Consider the following 20,134-nt stretch of genomic DNA (forward strand, 5'->3'; position numbering starts at 1 on the left):
ACAACTGTTGTAAACAGTATTTTCAAATTACTGTTTCTGGCAGTACCGTTTTACTGCCATTTGCAGTCACGACATTTTGCCTTCCTAAAGCAGTGAAATTCAACTGTAAAGCAGTAAAATTTCACTGTTTCATATTTAGAGAGTACGTAAGTTCAATAATCTTGGAAAACTACTGAGTAATCAAACGATGAACTTGAACCTTCAGAATACGACAGTTCATAGTTCTGCAACGTTGGACCGTAAGTGCGACAATGAGGATCGCGAAAAGATGTATCATTCTTGAATAGAATAGAGGATTTCATGCTTTATGGAAAGACTAAGTGAACAACTGGAAGTTCTGCAAGAATTGGAGAGGAACAAGAAATCATGATCACTGATCACTGATCAGTGAGTGGCTAATTCTCTTATGGAAAATAATTGCAATTCTATCCAGTTCGACTTTAGGGTACTTGAAATGATTCACGATGCTCGGATACTGCAGCAGATGATCGAAGTGTAGAAGAGAATGTCAAGAACAGAGCAAGCAAACAGTTCTGCGGTTAATCATTCTATACAGATGAGTAGTAATGAGGAGTAACTTGAGCAAAGGTGAATGAAACTCCAGCATGAAGAACTAGATAACACATGAGAGAACTTGCGAAGATGTTGATGGTACTAGTGTGATTATGCGACTGAGCTAAGTTTTGCTTCTGCCTGTACCTGTGTAAGTATACGTACGTATATTATAGGTGTGTATACTTTGTTGATCTGTGCTCGCTCGCTGTTAGGCTACAACGTTCGTATAGGTATACATGTGAAAAAAAGTGCGAGTGTATGCGTCTGTAATAGTTGATAATTTGTGTCTTGGTATATATACGTACTAGTCGTCGTGGGTAATCTAACCAACGCCATTCACCTGGTTGCTGTGCAGCGAGCGCGAGCGGTGGTGGTCAATAGTCGTCGGTCGTCGCTCGTCGTATAGTCTTCGATCTCGCTCTAGCTGCTGGTTGGTGGTTCTCTTGTGTGTTTCTCGAAGTGTACGATCGACGTACGTACGTATTATAGTTTTGCAATCTCTTTTTTTTTTTTCATATTTGGTCGGTCAGTAGTCTGGTTGTTGTGGCGTAGCTACGCACACAGTGTTCTGTGCCGAGTAACGCGTCGCTGACGACGATTGTGAGTCTCGTATTCGCGGTTCTTCGTGCGCTTTGGTGAGATTGATGGTGGTCGAAATTTCTGTTCGGGTCGGTTGTGAATGTGAAGTGATGTGTGATAGTTGAATTGTGTATCTGTGTAGTGAAGTGCTGGCTGGATCTTGAGATTTGTCGACAATTGGAGGAAGTCGAATTTGCGGATCTTGGTGGTCGATATTTCATCTGCGAGAAAAGTATTTCGATGCTGCGAATGTAATTTTGCTCCGGAATCTTTGATAATCAGCTCCTTTCAATAAGTTTTTTGCAAGTTTCAACGAACTACTCGTTATTATTGTTATACTGCTGGAGAAGAAACACTGATTCGGATTCAAGTTCTATCGTTTTCGACTGATTGCTGTGATTATTTCGTACCTGCGAAATTGCTCCCAACATAGATGTAGCTGTTGTTGTTGTAGATGAAGACGAGACTAAAGTGGAAATATGGTGGTTTTAATAATCGAAAGTAAGTGGATGGTGATATTAATATGTGGTTTCGGCGGTTCGGCGTCGCTGGCATACCTGTATGCGTATTCGAGTGTGCCTGGCCCAAGAGGAAGAAGGAGGAAGAGAAGGGAAGCTTGTCGTAATTTTCGTGTGTAATGTCAATGTCAAGGTTATATATGCCGACGAATACGAATACGACTACGACTACAGAACAACGACGACGACGTATTATTCACGAAGATTAATTAACTGCTCGTACAAGCGCCTACTGTGTCGATGCGAAATTGCTATTCGTGTGTCGTGAATTGGAATTGGAATTGGTGATATCTTATACGATGATCAAACGTTGATTTTTTTTTCTTTTGGGGGTAAGGTAAAGCAAATCTACTCGTGTTCTTCGAAAAAAGTGAGATGAATGAAAAGATGGTTACGATTTTTTTCCCTCTGTCGTACGATCATGATCGCGGCGATGACCCGAGAATGACGAAATCAACGCGAATAAGCAGCTGAGAGTGACGAAGAAAGAGTATGGGAAATCCACGTGAGCTCTCTCTCACTCTGTCGATCTCGCCTCTGCGACCACGAGCGATCGAATAGCCTATACAATAATTATTTATGTACCTCTCGTTGTATGGCTGCGATTTACCACTACACCGGTCGCGAGGTATTTGTAATGAGGAAGATTACGTCGTGTATTGAGACGAGATCGATGACGAAGACGACGACGATGAAGAAGATGGTAGCTGTGCCAAGATTGGTGTAGAAGGATGGCGTAGGGGGGCGAGAGCGGAGTAGTGAGCGAGAAATAGACTGGTTGGTACGTGTTGTCCATAAAGTTGTCCAGCTCCAGTGATATTTTCATGCGTGAGTTGAACAGTAGCGGACGAGTGGATTGGATGAGTTCTTACAGGTTTTTTTTTCAGGAGTTGTTTTCTTGGTTGACGATTGCGTTTTGTGTTGTGTTTTTTTTGTGTGTTTTCGGATAATTTCTGGAAGTGTATCGGAGACTCGGAGTATAGTAGACTTAATAATAGGGAGGGAAAGACGTGTGGGCTGAATTGGTTGTTTTTGGGGGATTTGAAAACGTGTGATTTTGAAGTCTCTGGTTGGCGTTATGCGTGAAGTATGTCAATTCGAGAGAAACAGACGCCTTACTCGTCTACGTATGCTCAATTGGTACGATTTCCACGTGAAAGAGGTGTATTCTGAAAATCTAATAGGTTGAGTGAGGTTTGCCTGCAATATGTGTCTAACTTTGGTCACAATTTGTGAGGGAGATGGGATGTTTTGATGATTAGCTGTCGAATACGCGCGATTTAAGCTCCAGAAAATGATGGAATTTGGCAAAATTTAGCGAAAATTTTGTAAAACATTGAAAAATAGGTTGAAAATGGCATAAAATCCCTCGAAACGTGAAATTCATCAAAATTTGACGAAATTCACATGAAACATCCTTGAAAGTTGGAGAAAAACATTTTAATACACGTTAAATAATTATTCAAAACGATCAAAGTTGATTAAATGTCCGAAAAATTTGGCTGAATTGATTAAAATCCTTCGAGGGTTGCAATCAAAATCAATGAGTAGATTTTTTTCACGCAGATTCTTAAAAATCTGGTTTTTGGACGTTTTTTGAATTTCATTTGTATTGAAACACTTTTTAGATTCCAACCACAAGCTTTTGAAACATTGAAAGTCTTCTCTCTTTGAGTAAAATTCTTGTGGATTATAAATCTGCCAACATCCAAATTCTCAAGAATCTGTCAAAATCCATGTTGAAAAATTTTTTTTTTTTTTTGAAAATCTCAAACAAATAACCAAAAAAAAAAAATGAAATTTTACAAAAATTCAAAAGAAAAAGTGTCAATTTTGCAAAATTAACACAAAATTGTGCATGTTGTGATAACTTGAAATTGGCATAAAACTACTTACTTGAAAAACCTTGAAATCGGTAAAAATGAGGAATATGGGCCCAATTCAGCGAAAAATTGTGTAAAATGCCAATAAAATGTTGAGAATCGCTAAGAGATACATGCTTGGAAAAAGCTTGAAAATTATCGAACGAAATTTCAGCGAGATTTGAATATGGAGTTGAATCGCTTTAATTTGTTGAAAATGACAAAAAAATTTCAAAACCTGATGAAATTTTACTAAATTTAGCAAAAATTGCATTGAATTGTTAAGGTTTATTTTTTAAAAAAAATAGCATAAAAACAAATAAAAAGCACTCAAATCGGTGTAGGTATCTAGTCAATAATTTGATGATATTTGAGCCAAGTTGGCAAAAACTGCTGAAAAAAAAACAATATTTTTTGTAGTGTTTGTTAAATTTTGACAAATTTTGCTAGAATTTCATCAATTTATTGGCAATTTTCGATGATTTGAATGCTCTTCAAGTTACATAGTTTTATGTCATTTTAAATTTAATTTCACGATGTTTCTTTCAAATTTCACTGAAATTGTTGAAATTTCATTTGTTTTTTTTTTTTGTTGGTAATTTTGAATAATTATCACCTTTTAAAGTGTTTCAATATTATTTTTAAAATACTTCAACAATGTTTTGTGCAGTATTTGATAATTTTCACCGAATTTTATTGATTTTTCATTACTTTTCAGAACTTTGCATAAATCACCTGAAATTTCACCTGCACGTTTTGTTAGTTTTAAATGATTTTAATGCCCTTTAAAAATATGTTTGTGCTACCTATTTCAACATGGTTTAATACCAAGTATCCAATTAATATTTGCACTCTGACGATCGCACGACAACGATTACAATTTTTGCTACTGAAGTACAACTATTTCGACGTTTTATGGCATTATTACAACGATCCATGAAAATTTTATAAGATCTTACCTGTATGTATGTACTAGTAGTAAGATGTAATATGTAGGTACATGTAATGTGTAAAATTAGTCATTTTATTTTGTAAAATCGTAGTTACTCGGAACTCAAAAGAGCACGTTCTAAAGCTAAGTTCACTTTTGGATTTTTAACGAATTTTTGAAAATTCCAAAAATTCAGGAATACTATGTTTTGAGGGCGATTTTCGAACTTTTTGTGTAATATCAATTTCTTCAGCAAAGTGAACCCTTATGATTATGAATATGTTTTTCAATTCAGCTCCCCTCCCCATAACAATTATTGGGCGGTTTCGATTCATTCTGGAGCCTCCAGCGATTTGTTTTTTTACGTTTTCTCCTTGAATTTTATACCTATCCCTGTGGAAGGGACGAAAATGAACTTAGGTACTATAACTTTGGTCGGTGTTTATTGTGTACCCTCTGGACCGTTTCCGTTACACACGTTCCTTGAATTTTTTTTTTCACTTTTTCTGGAATTCACAAATTGACTAAACATTCACTATCGAGCTTTCCCACCATTCAGCTCTATGTTGTAAAAAAACCTTCCGTATGATGTTTGTAAAATGAAAATTGCAAGCATTGGTCAATGGGAGAGATATGTATGATAATGAGGCACTAGAGATGCCATTAAGTAGTCTAGCGAGCCGGAAAAAAAACTTACCTACAATTTCCATTTTGATTTTACCAATACCTGCGAGAGACCTGCTGGTATTTCGCGTTTATTTACCTAATATCTAACCTACCAGCCCTACCTATACCTACCTATGTAGGCTCTTAATGTGTATAAAACCCATAAACCGTTAATAATTGTATTATCGGTTAACGACGGCGACTACTATGATTTTAATTATAGGCAAGTCCACGAGAACGAAGCGAAGAAGAGGAGAGTTAATATGGTTGTTTTGTTGTTGTTGTTGTTGTTGTTGTTGATCGGTAATTATGTATACGTGAAAATACTATACTAGTTACTTATACGATATACGAGCATTTTTACACACTCGCACACTCGTAGATTATGATTAGAGTTCGCATGGAAGTTGAAGGAGAGAGATTTTTTGCTGCCGGATTTTTTTTCTCCTCGTTATTTATGCGTTTGTTGTTCACTGTGGTCTTTTAACAATGCGAATATTACGCGAACCGGTGGAATGCGTGTGTTCGTATATGTGGTCATTTTTTTATTTTTTTATTTTTTAGTGTGTATTATTCATACTGTATATGCTACGAACGTATGTACGTTACTCGAATAGCTCTATACTTATAGTGAGAAATGCTATAGCAAAAAATGTGTGCTCGTAGAAGTATGTCGAAATCGAAATTGTATTATTATTGTAGATATCTATGCAGCGAGTGCCTATTTATGGTGTATAAATAGTTCGTCGCGAGGATATTGATCTCTAGGATGAAAATTACGTACTGATTGAGGAGGAATTAGTGACTGAGTGGGATGAAGGACGATCTAATCACAATTTTATTACACTTCTGCAAAAAAAAAAAACTGCACTTTTTTTGGATTTCTGATGAAAATTTATGACTTTTTTTTACTGTTATAAAAAACAGGACCATTTTAAATCTCTTACAAAAATTGGAATTTTTTGAATTTTAGGACGGAAAATCGAAACTTTTCTGAAATCTTGACAAAAAATGAGACTTTTTGAAAAAAATTCTGACAAAAAATCAGGACAGTTGAAAAATTGAGACATTTTGGATTTTTGGATAAAATAAGAACTTTTTCCAAATGTTGGCTAAAAAGTCGTGACCTTCTTTTCAAATTTCTGATAAAAATAATTGTGACTTATATTAAAATCTTGCAAAAAATCAGAAGTTTTTGAATCTCTCACTTGAAGGTGGAAATTTTCTTCATCTAGCAAACATAAGTACTTTTTTTAAAATTTTTGGATAAATAATCAGAGTTCTTGAAAAAAAAAACAGAGTTTTTGAAAAAAAATCAGAATTTTTTCAAACTTCTGATAAAAATTATTAGCCTTGATTATACCTACCTAGTACCTACCCTATTTTTTCAAACTTCTGAAAAAAAACTCAAGTCGATTTCAAAATTGAGACCTTTTTGGAATTTCTGTAAGTAAAAAAATGAGTTTTTCTCCAATTCTGACTAAATAATCGGGACTTTTTGAAATTTCAGACAAAAGTCATAATTTTTTTGATGTCCTGAAAAAAACAGAATTTTTTGAAATTTTTGGCAAAAATCGGAAACTAAAATTTCTGGCCAAAAAATTAATATTTGGAATTACTCGCTTCAAAAGCCGAATTTTCTCAAATTTCCGGAAAAAATTAGGATATAAAACATTTCTCGGCCAGAATTAAGACTTTCATCAATAATTTCTGGCAAAAAATCAGGATTTATAATTTCCGGTTAGAAAATCGAGACTTTTTCGCATTTCTGTCAAAAAACCAGGACTTTTTTCGAACTCTGGCCGAAAAATCGAGAGTTTTTCTTTCTGACAGAAATCATCATGATTCTTGTGAAATCCAGAAAAACTATCAGGACTTTCTTAACACTTTGAAAAATTCGACAAAAATCGGAAATTTTTTCAATTTTAGGCAAAAAATCAGAATTTTTTAAAGTTTTTGATTAGAAAATGGAAACTTTTCAGAATTTCTGGCGAGAATTGGGACTTCTTTGAAATCCTAAAAAAAATCAGAATTTTCTTAAATCTTGCAAAAACTAAGATTTTTTTGAAATTTTGACAAAAATCATGATTTTGGGCAAAAAATTAGTTACTGGAACATTGTTTAATTGGCACAGAGGATTTCAGCCTCCTCATCTCAGATTCGTGTTTGGCTTCATAAAAATCAGTATTCCAAAATTTAGGTTTCTATTTCGCGTTTCCGAATGACCCAGTTTTTCAACTAATTTTCCAGGACTATAACGGATGTTTTGTCAGAATTGTAACATGTGAATTGTGAAAATAAAATTGAAGGGATTTTAAAAAGAGTTACGTTCCTTTTTCGAAACTCTAATATCATAATATGTGACGCGGTGAGCGATACCATACCATATGTCGGCAAAAATTTTTTTCGTTTTATTGTGGTTTCTGGTAGTGTTTTTCTTCCTCTTTTCAATGGTGCAAACAGATTTTCAAAATATTAAAATCTGACAAATTTTCAAAACTTCAAAGTTGCGTATTTTTTGAAATTCAAAAACCAAAATTCTGAGAAAAACGTGTTTGAAAGTTTGGGTTATTTTTGTAACATTTTTAATTTTTTTTTTTTTTTTTTTTTGATTTTCTTCATCTTTTAATGGTTTTACATCATAATATTTTTTTTTTTTTTTTTTTGACATTTTTTTATGAAAAGCACTTTTGTAAAACCGGTTTTTCACCACTAAAACGACGTGTTTGAGATCGGTGGGTACATCCATTCCAAAGTATAGGCTTCATAGTATATGAATCGACAAAAAAATTTTTTTTGATATTTTCTGACTTTTTCCATGAAAACGCGATTATCTCAAAAAAAAGTTTTCCGACATATGGTATGGTATCGCTCACCGCGTCACATATTTTTACTCGAGTTTGGCTATTCGAAGGCACATTTGATCTTCTACGTAGATATTTGTGTTCAAATAATAGCCTAAAGCAATATTCTACTTTGACGGTCGCTGGTGAGCCATTTAAATGCTCATACAGCACTACCCAGTGAGAAGACATCACTTAAACGAATTCGTTAAATCGAGATTTGACGAACGATTCGAAAAATAATCATGTTTGTGAACAATTCGCTGCTCATTTTCGAGTTCATTCGAGTACTAGGCTAGCCTGAGAGACTAGGTTCCGCACTTTGAGTACTCGATATCCGTGAAGTATAAGAAAAAAATTGTTAGAATTTTCGCCTCACGCTATCGCCAGCTTTACTACTCGTATTTGGACTAAAATTACCAACAAACGTGATCGCAGGTTACAATTTTTCAACGGATGGGTATTTTTTTTTTGTTTTCGACAACGACGCTACGATTTGGGATCGTAAAACGATGAAATACTCCCGTCGAACGAGTAATTCGCCAAAAAGTACGTAATAATTTATCGAGGTACATAAATTGTTAGGTAGGTATGCACTGATAGAAAGGGAAAGAGTAGAAGAAGGAAAGAGCATGCGACGATGTGTAATATCTGGCGTTGATAATTGGAATACGACCATATATATATATACCAGTCGATGTTCGAGTATACTGAAATGACGACTAATTTTCAATTAGGGTTTCTAGTATCGCGAATTGCGGAAAAGTCACCTCTGACCTCTCTAATTTGGCGAATAGAAGGTCCATGTGCTGAGTTTTGCGTTTAGAACGATGCAGCAGACGCAGTTGGTGTAAAAGAAGATGTGGATGTCGCCGTCTGGGAAATTAGAATCTAGATAGGTGAATTAATTTAATTACGAGCTTAGTGTTGGAAGGAAAAAAAAGTGAAAATTGTAGAAAAATGCGAAGCATGTCTATGTCAACAATTTGGATTCGCCGGCCGCGTCTGTCCGGATTTTGCTGACGAGCTCGACGTACGTACTTTGTCTATTCGGCTGATTTAGCTAGTTTTTATTTTTTCCTGTCTAGTACCTCTACCTACTCGAAAGGCTGATAATGAGTTGCGAATTAAACACGTGCGTATTTCGGCCGCCGCCGGTAAATTTTTCCGTTGTTTGTCAACTGACGAGTGACGACTGACGACCGACGACAGTCGCTGCTGTCAGTACCAATGGGCGATATTCGGAGTTATTATTTTTTTTTTAATGATTATCATTCCTAGGCTATGCTACGAGATATACTTGAGTTACGAGGTTCGTTTTGAATTACATATTTTGAAACATTTTTTTTTTTTTTAGGTATGTATTTAGAAATCTCTCTTATAGATGTACAAAGTACGAGTAAATTGGTATACTTAGTCGTATATTTTTACGCATAATATCGAATATCAAGCTTTCTAGATTGACTTCTACGAACTCTCCAAATTATCGTAGGATCACCGTGCTCATATTACTCATTTACTCTCGTCTCGTATAGGTATATACAGGCCGAGAACCAGAAGATACGATCCATGCTGGTACGCATATTTTTTTTACGAGATGAGATACTTATTGCTCGCGTATTATTATTGGGTTATGAGAAAAAAAGTGAAAATCAGTCGATTGTGTTTCCATTGTGTATTGTTCGTGTGTACGCGTCGTTGATCGGTCGATGACGAGGTTCGGCGATGTAGAACGCACTAACAGTAGAGTGGCGTCGTTTGCGATGGTTTTTAGACGAATTTTTTTTCACTCGGAGGATCGATTGTTCGGGTGTGTGAGGGGTGGATGAAAGAGAGAGGAGGGGGAATCATTTTAAAATTGTACATAGGTCGAAAAAACTGATAAGTTCAAGATTTTAGATGAAAAGTTGGAAGTTTTGCTCGAGTTTTTTTTGGAGTTGAGAATTTTTTGCTCAGAGAAATGACAAAGTTGGCATTTTTTTGATTGGTGATTTCTCAGGTGGAATGAAGAAAAATTTAAGATTGAGAAAAAAATTGAGGAATTGTTCAAAAACACTCTTCTTGAAATGTGGCCCAACTGAGGAACCTCATGAACTGTCCCATGAGGATTTTGATGAACAAAAGTTCAATTGGCAGCCTTCGAACCACTCGCTGATAATTTTGAATTGGAAATCTGCAGTAAAAAAAACAAACAAGTTGAAAAATTTTTAAACCAAGAAATGCTCAAATTTCTACTAATTTTGGTTTTTCGAATTTTGAAAAATTTTGAAAATTAATGTTGAATGTATCAAAATTTAGACAAGACGCCTGACTGAATCGGTTAGTGGTGATTTTTAAACCCTTTGGAGTTTTCAGCTGATTATTAGTTTTTCCAGTTTTGGAAAAATCGTCCTAAAAATGTCTGATTGACGAAAATCAGAATTTTTTTAATGCAGAAAAATCTAAAAATCATCTGTTGACTCTGAAAGGAGCTCCAAATCATATGCTAAATTTCAGAATTCTATCAAATTCTGATTTTTGAGTGAAAATCGGTCCAAATTTGAATTCTTGGAAATTCGCTGAAAATCAAAAATCAAATCCAGCCCCTGAAATTTGGTTTTGATGGTGTATTGTTGGGACTCTTCAAGATTTTCTGCCAATTTGGATACTTTGTTTTGTTCAAAGGGAGGGGGAATGGCGGCGGATAGAAGTTCATCGAATAAAATACCTACATAATGGGCAGCTCACGAAATTTCTAAAGCTCTTTAATACAAGTATGGAAATAGATTATGCTCTCAAGAAAGTCTTAGCATTTTACGTATGTATTACGTACTGCGCATGGCAGGTTGGTGTCGTCACGCGGTGGAGGTGGGTGGAGCAACCAATGGGGGTGCAACGTTGTACGTGAACAGCTGATTTGATGCTTGCTCGCGCACTGCGCAGTACGTAAAACTTACGTAAAATCCTATGACTTTCTTAAGAGTATAATCTATTTCCATACTTGTATTAAAGAGCTTTAGAAATTTCTAACAAAAGCAGTGTTGCCAATCATACGGAATAAACCGAACAGTTAGCTTTGAGTGCTAACTTGAGATTGAAAAAAACTAAAACCGTCATGAATTATTATTTGCTGTTCAGGATCCACTGGAAGTTGAGGAAAAGGCAGCTGATTGTTATTTTTGAAATTGTAGAAGTAGTCTAGTTTTTCAAATCTAGAACCTACGTATTGTGTATTGGGGTGAGGAAGAGGAGGGAAGTATTTTTGAAAAATTGACCACTTTTAGAGGAGGGATAACAAAAATTCAACCATTAAAAAAGGTAATAATTTTGATTCAGAAAACCGTTTCCTTTTGCCAAAATATTCAAAAATTGTTGAAAACTGTGGCTTTTTGCAAAAAAAAAAATCTTAAAATTGTCACTTTTGGCCAAACGTTGTCTCAGTCTCGTTTTTTTACAGGAAATTGCGAAAAAGTATCACTTTTTGAGATAAGATTTCCTCAATGTTGCTTTTTGCCGAAAATTGGCAGAAATTTTCATTTTCAATCAAAATGATTCAATTCGTTCGTGAATGATTCACCAAAAATTGAGTAAATGAATCGATTCGTTCGCGAACGAGTCACTTATACGAACCAATTCGTTCGCGAATGATTCACTAAAAATGATTCTATTCGTTCGTGAATGATTCACCACAAATTGAGTAATTGAATCGATTCGTTCGCGAACGAGTCACTCATATGAACCAATTTGTTCGCGAATGATTCACTAAAAATGATTCTATTCGTTCGTGAATGATTCACCAAAAATTGAGTAATTGAATCGATTCGTTCGCGAACGAGTCGCTTATACGAACCAATTCGTTCGCGAATGATTCACTAAAAATGATTCTATTCGTTCGTGAATGATTCACCAAAAATTGAGTAATTGAATCGATTCGTTCGTGAACGAGTCACTTATACGAATCAATTCGTTTGCGAATGATTCACCTAAAATTGAGTAAATGAATCGATTCGTTCGCGAGCGATTCAGTAACTATTGATCAACTCGTTCGCGAATGATTCACCTAGAAATCAATCAGTTTGTTCAATCGCCAATCGGTTGTGAATGATTCGATTCGATTCGATTCACTTCGCTTGAAAAAAGATCAATTTCTATACAATAGTTTCACAAAAACCGATTCAATCGTAAATTAATTAATCTGTTTGCGAATGATTCACCAAGAAATCAATCAATTCATTTAATCGCCAATCGTTCGTAAAGTACAAATATGTATTTCAAAAAAAGTGAATCAATTCTTTCGTAAAGGATTTTTTTTTTGAAGAAAAGTCGGTCTTCTTATGCTAAATGCGTGCGTGTTTTTTTCCCTACAGATTTTTTTCCCTCATAAATTGACTCGAAAGTCGCGAGAGTGGTGAAAAAGAGTAGTGAATTTCAGTAATTTTGCTTAAAAGGTAGTGAAAAATGGAGAAAGTGGGAAAATCGGATTTTCACGCATGCAGGCATCTTACTGGGTCACTTTTATAGTGACTTAGTCACTTTTTTCACGAAAAGTCACTTTTGGTTACTTTTTTCATTAAAAAGTCACTATTGGTCACTTTTCTTCCAAAAAAGTCACTTTTTTGCAATTTTTTTTCGTTTTTCAAGCAAAAAAAAAGTTTTTAATCCAAATTATCTTTTTTTTTACTCATTTTCGAAGGGGTTTATGCGAATTTTCTTTATTAAACAATTTCAGAATATTAAAAAAACAAATTTTTACTTTTCGAAACATCAATTTTCGAAAGCTTTTGCTCTCGCTTCGCTCGGGCTTGTTTTCTTATCTTTTTCAAAATAAAGATGAAAATTTATTTTTTTTAAAATCAAGTACTAAAGCCAAAAAACAAATTTCTCACAAAAAAACATAGTTTTTATGCCTCTTAAAATACAAATTTTTAAGAACTTTCGCCCTCGATTCGGCCTGTCTTTTTTCATTTTCAAAATCAACTTCCTTCAAAAAAAAACATCATTCAAATTCTAAAATTTTAAAAATAAAAAAATGAGCTGAGTACTCGTTCTCACATTTAAAAAAAAAACGGATTTTCCGGTGGGGCCAGACTGGAGAATTTTTAGGTGAGATATTGAACGTTTTTTTGCTTTTGTTTTTCGATTTTTTGCTCTCCTGAACGCTGGAATTTAAAAAAAATTGGTCACTTTTTTCACTGATGAAGTCACTAAAGTCACTTTTTTTAAGAAAAATTTGGGTACGATGCCTGCGCATGAAAGATTTAAAAATCACTGCCAAAAATGAAAATAAAATTCTCCATTTTACGTATGAGCAGTTGTAACAACTTGAATAAACGTAGCGATGGTTTTATAATCATGGAAGGGGGGGGGGGTTAAAATATTTTGGAAGGTAGTGAATTTTTTTTTCAAAAGGTGGTGAAAAAGTATAGTGATTTTTGGTCAACAAATACACCTGCCAAAAATTCTAATTTTTTTGAGTGAAGTTGTCAATATCAGTGTTACCTCGTTTTGAAATTATTTCCAAAAAATCTCGATGGAATTTTACCACCCATTAGATTAGATTTCAATTGAAATCTTTCGTTTCGTAATTTTGTTTTTGATTACTTGCTTTAGTTACTTTTTTTGGGAAAAATTCAGTACGAGCTCTGTTATAGATGCAGTTTTAGTGCACACCTTTTTTCCCGGAACGGATTCATACCTTTTAATTTGTGTTATGAAAAAATGCATCTACAAATTCCAATTTTTGGGCTACAGTACTCGTTGCAGGCGTCATTATTCATCATTATGTAATGTGTAACTAGCTGTACTCTCTACCATGTAGGTAATGTATCTACATGTGAACGAAAGATACATAGATTGAAAAGTAAAGAAAAGAGAGAGGAATGTGTGTGTGTGTGTTTTAGGGCGATGAGATTATTATTCTATCGTGGTGTAAGTTCACAGTGTGTACTGTACAGTTATGCGCCTTGCTATTGCTATAGGATATACTCGTACATACTATACGATGGTTACTTAATCGCGCATCTAGCCAACGACCAGCGGTGCATTTTTCTCTACTTGCTGTGTGTATAGTAAGTATATTGTACGTATATATCTATGTAGTATGTACTACTACGCTGCTGCCGGTTTTAATAACGTGCTTTTATTGCATCTTACGTAACGATGCGATGGTCGTTGATGAATTAGTAAGGCAAAAAAAAACCAACCAGCCAGCCAACAACACGCATACTACACGGGTACTTAGTACTCTTCTACTTGCATTTCTTACTTGTACGTACACGAAATTTATCAACTGGAGAATAAGTGCGGCGGCAAATGAAATCAAAAATACAAAGAGTAAACATACCGTGGACAGTTCGACACCCACACCACGAGTTATACTATTGCATAGATGATGGCTGATGGGTTCTTCGTCTTCTCGCGTTCGGTGGCCGGTCCTTGGCTTGGGGGAAATTACCATTTTGTCTATTTTGCATGCGTGGCATAATGTTCCCTATACTGCTGGGGCCAATGATCCGCGAAAGAACGAGAAGTTTGTGTAGCAGATTTTGACGTATTGAGATTACGTTCGAGTAGCGTTCTCTCTGATACATACCAACGAACGTAAGGGGATATCGGTCGATGTATGTTTTTGGCAGCTTCGATGACCCGGTAATTCGTCACGGGGCGCCGCGTTATAAAATTTCCCATTTGTAACGACGACGATCCGTCCATTAAGAAGATGGACTGGCGAGGTCTGTTGGGCCTGCCTTTACAGCAACGACGACGACGATCTCGATAGAGCAAAAATTACTTACATTTCAGAGCTGAAGTAACGGCAGCTCGTAAAGTAGCGTTTGTAAATGCGCACGTACTGAAATTGAATGGTATCGTGTAATGTATAATATACGCGTATTAGCACCGTGTTGTTGTGCCCACCGTCTTCTCTTTTCCCATGTGCTACGATATGAGATGACTATTGCTGCTGTGGCGCCGAACCGAACCTCGAAACACACCCATGTTACTCGGCGATGGTTTTCGTGGAATCGAATGCACCAGGCAGGCGAAGTTGAACTTGCGAGAATGAGAATGAGATGCTGGTATCTCGAATGTGCATAGATAGATACACGTGGGAATGTATTCGTATCTATGACGATGGCGTACGATTGTATGCGTGTGTGTTGTGACTGGTTGGTAGGTTGGTTGGTGCAGCAATAACAACAACACGATCAAGGTATGTTGTATTGGTTGTAGCTTGCTTGATTTTTGTGTTTGTGCGACTTGGAAGAGAGGATAGAATGGTGTAGAAGAGTGCTGAAGTTGGTTATAGTGTTGAGAGCTTTCAAGAAATTGAAATACAGGGTTGTTTTGGAAATGATTTTGTATCGAGAGTTCAAGTTTTTGGTTATCTTTGGGTATGAGGACTATATCTAGAGGGAATCGTGGAACAGCTGTTGAAAAATAGTTTCGTTGTGGGATATGATTGCTCTTTGGCAAAAACTGATGAGAAAATGTCGACGAAATGAGATACATACCTGGAGGGATTGGTTAATAATTTATTAGATCAATGGATCTTGTCGCAAAGTGATCTCTATGGCAAAATTATTACAAAAAAATTGAATCCAGGAGTTCCGTATCTTGTATGTGTCAAATTCCAGCCTGTTTGACTTTTTTCTTCGATTGTAAAAATTTGATCTGTTGGGCCAAATTTTCGAAGTACAAATATTATAATGGAAAAATCTCACCATATCGTTTTACGAACTCTGATGACCAAATTTTTATGACGAGTATACGAACAAAGGTTTCTTGTAATCATCGTCGTTCTTCGTTGTGATGTGCAAAGTTCATATGTACGTATCATAATACCGAGTAATGGAGAGTAAAAGAGTTTCTAGTATCTTGTCTGCGAGCATATGCATTGCCTCAGCTGATCACGTTTGCTTCATCCGTGTACAGTATCTATCATCCAGGGTTCCATGACCTCCCGCATGTTGTCTCGGTTTGTATTAAAAGAGTTTATTGTTGCTGTTGCTGAGCTGTAGTTTATGCAGAGTTATTGCTAACAGGTCTAAGGTGGTGTTGAAGGCATTCTTGTGGTGTAGCGTTATGAAGAAGTGAGTTTTCTTTTTCCTTTTTTGGAAGGTTTTGATGAGTTTAATGTGAGATGTGTTTGTTTGTTTGCTTGTTTTTTTGTGAGAAAAAATGAAATAATTCAAAATTGATAATTTTTTTGAAAATTTACCATTGTTGTGTTGGGATTCTTCTCAGAAAATCCTGTTCATTAAAAAAAATACCTTCGGCCCCTTGAATAATAAAGCCCCACAGAACTTTGGAAAAATCGCTGTCGAAAATTGAAAAATTCGGTGCGATCAATTCTCGTTGTAGAAAATGAACCTTCAGAAAATCATGAGTTATTTTTAGATTCTGGATTTTGAAAATTAATATCGAAATGAAAAAAATCATCGCGGTACGCGTTGAGTAGTGAATACTTGGGAAAGGGGTAGGAGGAGGAGGGGGGTACAGTCAGAATTGACTTTTTTTATTAATTGCCTACAGTGAACAAGGAAATATTATAATCGACAATCAGTAAAATGAGCTCTTTGATTTTTGAACGTAAAATTGAGAAATAAATTGAAAAATTGGATTAAATTTTTGATTTCTCGAACGATATTGATGAAATATTCTTTTTAAAGGTGCCCATCATAGTGATTCTCGCTGAATTTCCTAGGTTTTCGAAGACAGTTAATCCAATTTTCCAGAAACTTCAAATAATATCAGTCTCAAACAAAATGATTGGATACGTCTTGTAGTCGCCTATTTTTCATTAAAAAATTTCTGAATTTTCCAAAAGCATGAAATTGTCGGATTTTATATCCTCGGTTCCCCAGAATATCTTTTCAAAATTTCCCATCCCACAATAGACAGGTGAGTTTTGAAACATGCTCTCTCGAAAAAGTTCAAATTTGAATCGATTTGTTACAAATATTGCAAATTTTGCCAATTTTTTGAAAGTTTAAAAAAAAATTAAAAATAATTTGTGCAATTTTTCATTATTTCACGATACTTTGTCAATTTTATTCGCCGATTTAAAAAAAAAAATTAATCATCTAAAAATCAGTTTGTATGTTCCGAAAAAAGTTAAAAGTGATCAAGTTTGGAAAAAATTGGAAATTTGAGCAAACACTTGTAAAAAAAAATAATGCTTAAATATTACAAAAATGCAATAAAATTTTTCAAAAATCGTTGAGAATTCAAAAAAAAAATGATGAGATTGTGAAAATGCAACTTTGTTTAAATGTGGCAAAATTTTGCATGAATTGCTCAAAAATTTGTTAAAATGTCATGAAAACTATTAAAAATGACAAAAATTTCATATCTGATCAATTGTTTTCAACTTTCAAAATTTTTTTTTGATATTGAAAGTATTTTTTGCGCAATTTTTTTCGATTTTCTATGATGAACTTTTGATCGTTTTCAAAACTTTTCAAACAATTTCCAGCGATGTTTGCAAAGTTTTGCTCAATTTCAACAATTTTGTGTACTATTTTTCAGGTTCGTTATTGTGATTTTGTAACTTTTTATTACATTTGCGTGATATTTGATTATAGTTCATAAAATTTGAGCAAAAACTCGGTAAAAAATTCTTGAAATATCGAAAAATGTCTCGAATGTTCTAAAACGGATTTTTTTGAAAAAAGAACAGTACTTTTTTACTATTTTCTATTTTTTTTTCAACCAAATTTTTAGAACGCTCTTCACTCGAACTAACCCCCCCCCCCCCAACAAACACACACAAAATAAAAATTATAATTGGTAGATACAATTTTTTTTTTGATTTCAATCAAAATTTAAACTGTTGGCAATTTTATCAAAAATCAACCTTTTTTCCAACGATTTGAAAGTCTTTTTTCAGTGATTAAAGGTTTTTACCAAACGTCTGAATTTTTTTCAATTTTTTCGCTGCCTTGTTGACTCAATTCGCTACTTTTTCACTACTTTCACTATCCATTTTCAAAATCATCACTTTTTCACTACTTTCACCACCGGTTGGATACCCTGATCGAGTATTACAAAAAACTGCAAAATTGAAAAAAGAAATCGACAAAAATTACGAAAAATTGATGCATGCAACTACTGTCTGTAACGTTGTTCAAATTGGGCAAAATTTTGTAAAGGAAAGACGCTTGAGATATCCAAAAATTCCTTGAAAGCTTAAAAGTAAATCAAATAGTACCATAATGTAACAAAATTTTGTCAACATTGAAATTTGAATCAAATGTCACAGAAAGCTTAACACAAAAACCATTGAAAAGATAGAATTCTGTGCAAAATCGTTAGAATAAGCAAAATTTTGTGAACGTTTCTCGTATAAATTTGAGGAGAAAACTCGCTCGACTGAATTATCGAAAAATTTGCGAATCATAAAATTCCATGCAGCATCGTAAAATGAGTTAAAAAAAACAAATTCTCAAAAATTGCTCTAAATTTGAACAAAAAAAATTTTAAACCACCTCAAAACAGCCGATTTTTCTACTCTATAAAAACTACCTCAAGTAGAAAAATAAATAATCTGCATTAACGAACCCTCTTCATTTAACAGTCAACACAGTTGTGTCCTAGTGTGCCCAATTCCGCTGCTATCAAACCATTACGTGAATTTTTTTCCTTTCAGTCAGATACATAGGTTTACTTTCTAATTAGGTTTATTAAAGTACATAAACGAGGTTTCCCTCTTTTAGTGGTGAAGATAATAGATACTCGAACACGTAACAGACGAATAAATTTGCAGCAAATTAAAGCTGCTTTCAACGACGCGACGACGACGTGTATAATTTTGATAACACGAAGCTGAGGGGCTTTTTTCACGTTTAATCTTACCACATAGCACAATATAATGTACAAATTGACGATTTTTTTCTCTACCCATATCGATAATTATATGCGCGAGTAATAATTATTACCTTCTATCGCCTGTTGTGTCGATTCAATATGATCGCAACGAGCGACGACAATATCATTCTCTCGCAGCCACTACAATATATTTTTCTGCTCCCTTCACTCAATTTTTTTGCATCTTGGTAATTGACGATTTCGTAACACGAAATTCACAGTCCAAAGTTCTCGCTATCTAGCCAAACCATACCTGTAGTCCTGCCGAAAGTATTTGTACAAATATCTATGTACATAGATCTACCAGTGTTCTAGCTTCTACACCATGAACAATATTTTCGCATCCGCCATCTACCTACCATTCGTATTATTACACAAATCCATTCTCTAGCTGGCGCGTTTTTCCGCATTAAAGATTTCGTGCTCCGTTATTGTTCGTTATCGTAATCGAAAATACCACATCAATCGCGTTCGCGTCCAATCTGAATCTCGCCTCCTCGGCTTATCTGACCGAAAAAATCCACGCGCTTAACCAATCAACTGACGCGTAACCATCTTCTGTCTCTCTCTTTCTCTCGTAATAACACTACAAAACAAACGCTAACATCATCATCAGCCATCCAATTTTTCCTCATTTTTTTCCACTCTTCACTTCACCGGGCGCCATCGCCATCATTTCTCTCGCAACTTCCAAAGCCGCAAACAGCCCCCTACTCCGTTTCTTCCCCAATAAGATCTCCATAATACACAGAGTATAGCATACCAGATACGTAAATATACGAGTACGCATCACGCGAGATCCGATGTCAAGATAATCGCTCCGAAATATACGAATAAAATACATAGAAATGACGCAGATAAATACTTACTCGGACAACCAAAGTGAGAGAAGAGGACGTGATTGTGACGACTACATAACGACAGGATGGTTCTGCATACTACGAGATGTGTACATAAAAAAAACGCAACTTATTTCTCCAATTCGTGATTCATTCCATCTGGTTCGAATTTTTTCGTATACAAAAATGCTATGCAATATACCACATTACCATTCCATTACTCGTAGATTGGCGTGTGTTACCTAATCCACGCGCTGCCCGCCTCGCCGCGCCGCATCATCTTCATGGCCACATTTTTGCCTTTTACTCTTCCTCTGCCTCGCTTCGGCTGCATCCTTTCTCCTTCGCGATGCAAGTATACGTCTTGTAAGCACATCTTCGATTACTCTTATAATTTTCTTTCTGTCTCTGCGATCTCCACCCTTCCTGCTCTCTTATGTATGCATTACGGAGATCTATGGGTACTCGATGATGCTTCACTACGTAATCTAATACG

At 35.2% G+C, this 20,134-nt stretch overlaps 1 protein-coding gene and 1 non-coding gene across 7 annotated transcripts in view; both read left to right on the top strand.

Moving 5' to 3' along the window:
* spoon (spoonbill) overlaps positions 1–20,134 on the top strand; it is a 171,854-nt gene that overhangs the window by 125,353 nt on the left and 26,367 nt on the right. Inside the window, exon 1 of one of the 6 annotated variants that reach the window (XM_065369377.1) lies at positions 1,078–1,635. The exons of the other annotated variants lie outside the window; for them this stretch is intronic. Coding sequence (XP_065225449.1) covers positions 1,614–1,635 — 22 coding nt within the window. The 5' untranslated portion in view covers positions 1,078–1,613. Of the gene's footprint in view, positions 1–1,077; positions 1,636–20,134 lie in introns of those variants that run through there. 6 annotated transcript variants of the gene reach the window in all.
* LOC135833520 (small nucleolar RNA SNORA16B/SNORA16A family) lies at positions 8,009–8,150 on the top strand. The gene has a single exon (XR_010556488.1). It is a non-coding gene; the product is annotated as a small nucleolar RNA SNORA16B/SNORA16A family (small nucleolar RNA).

This window comes from Planococcus citri, chromosome 1 (assembly GCF_950023065.1).
Source record: "Planococcus citri chromosome 1, ihPlaCitr1.1, whole genome shotgun sequence".
NCBI classification, from domain to species: Eukaryota; Metazoa; Arthropoda; class Insecta; order Hemiptera; family Pseudococcidae; genus Planococcus; species Planococcus citri.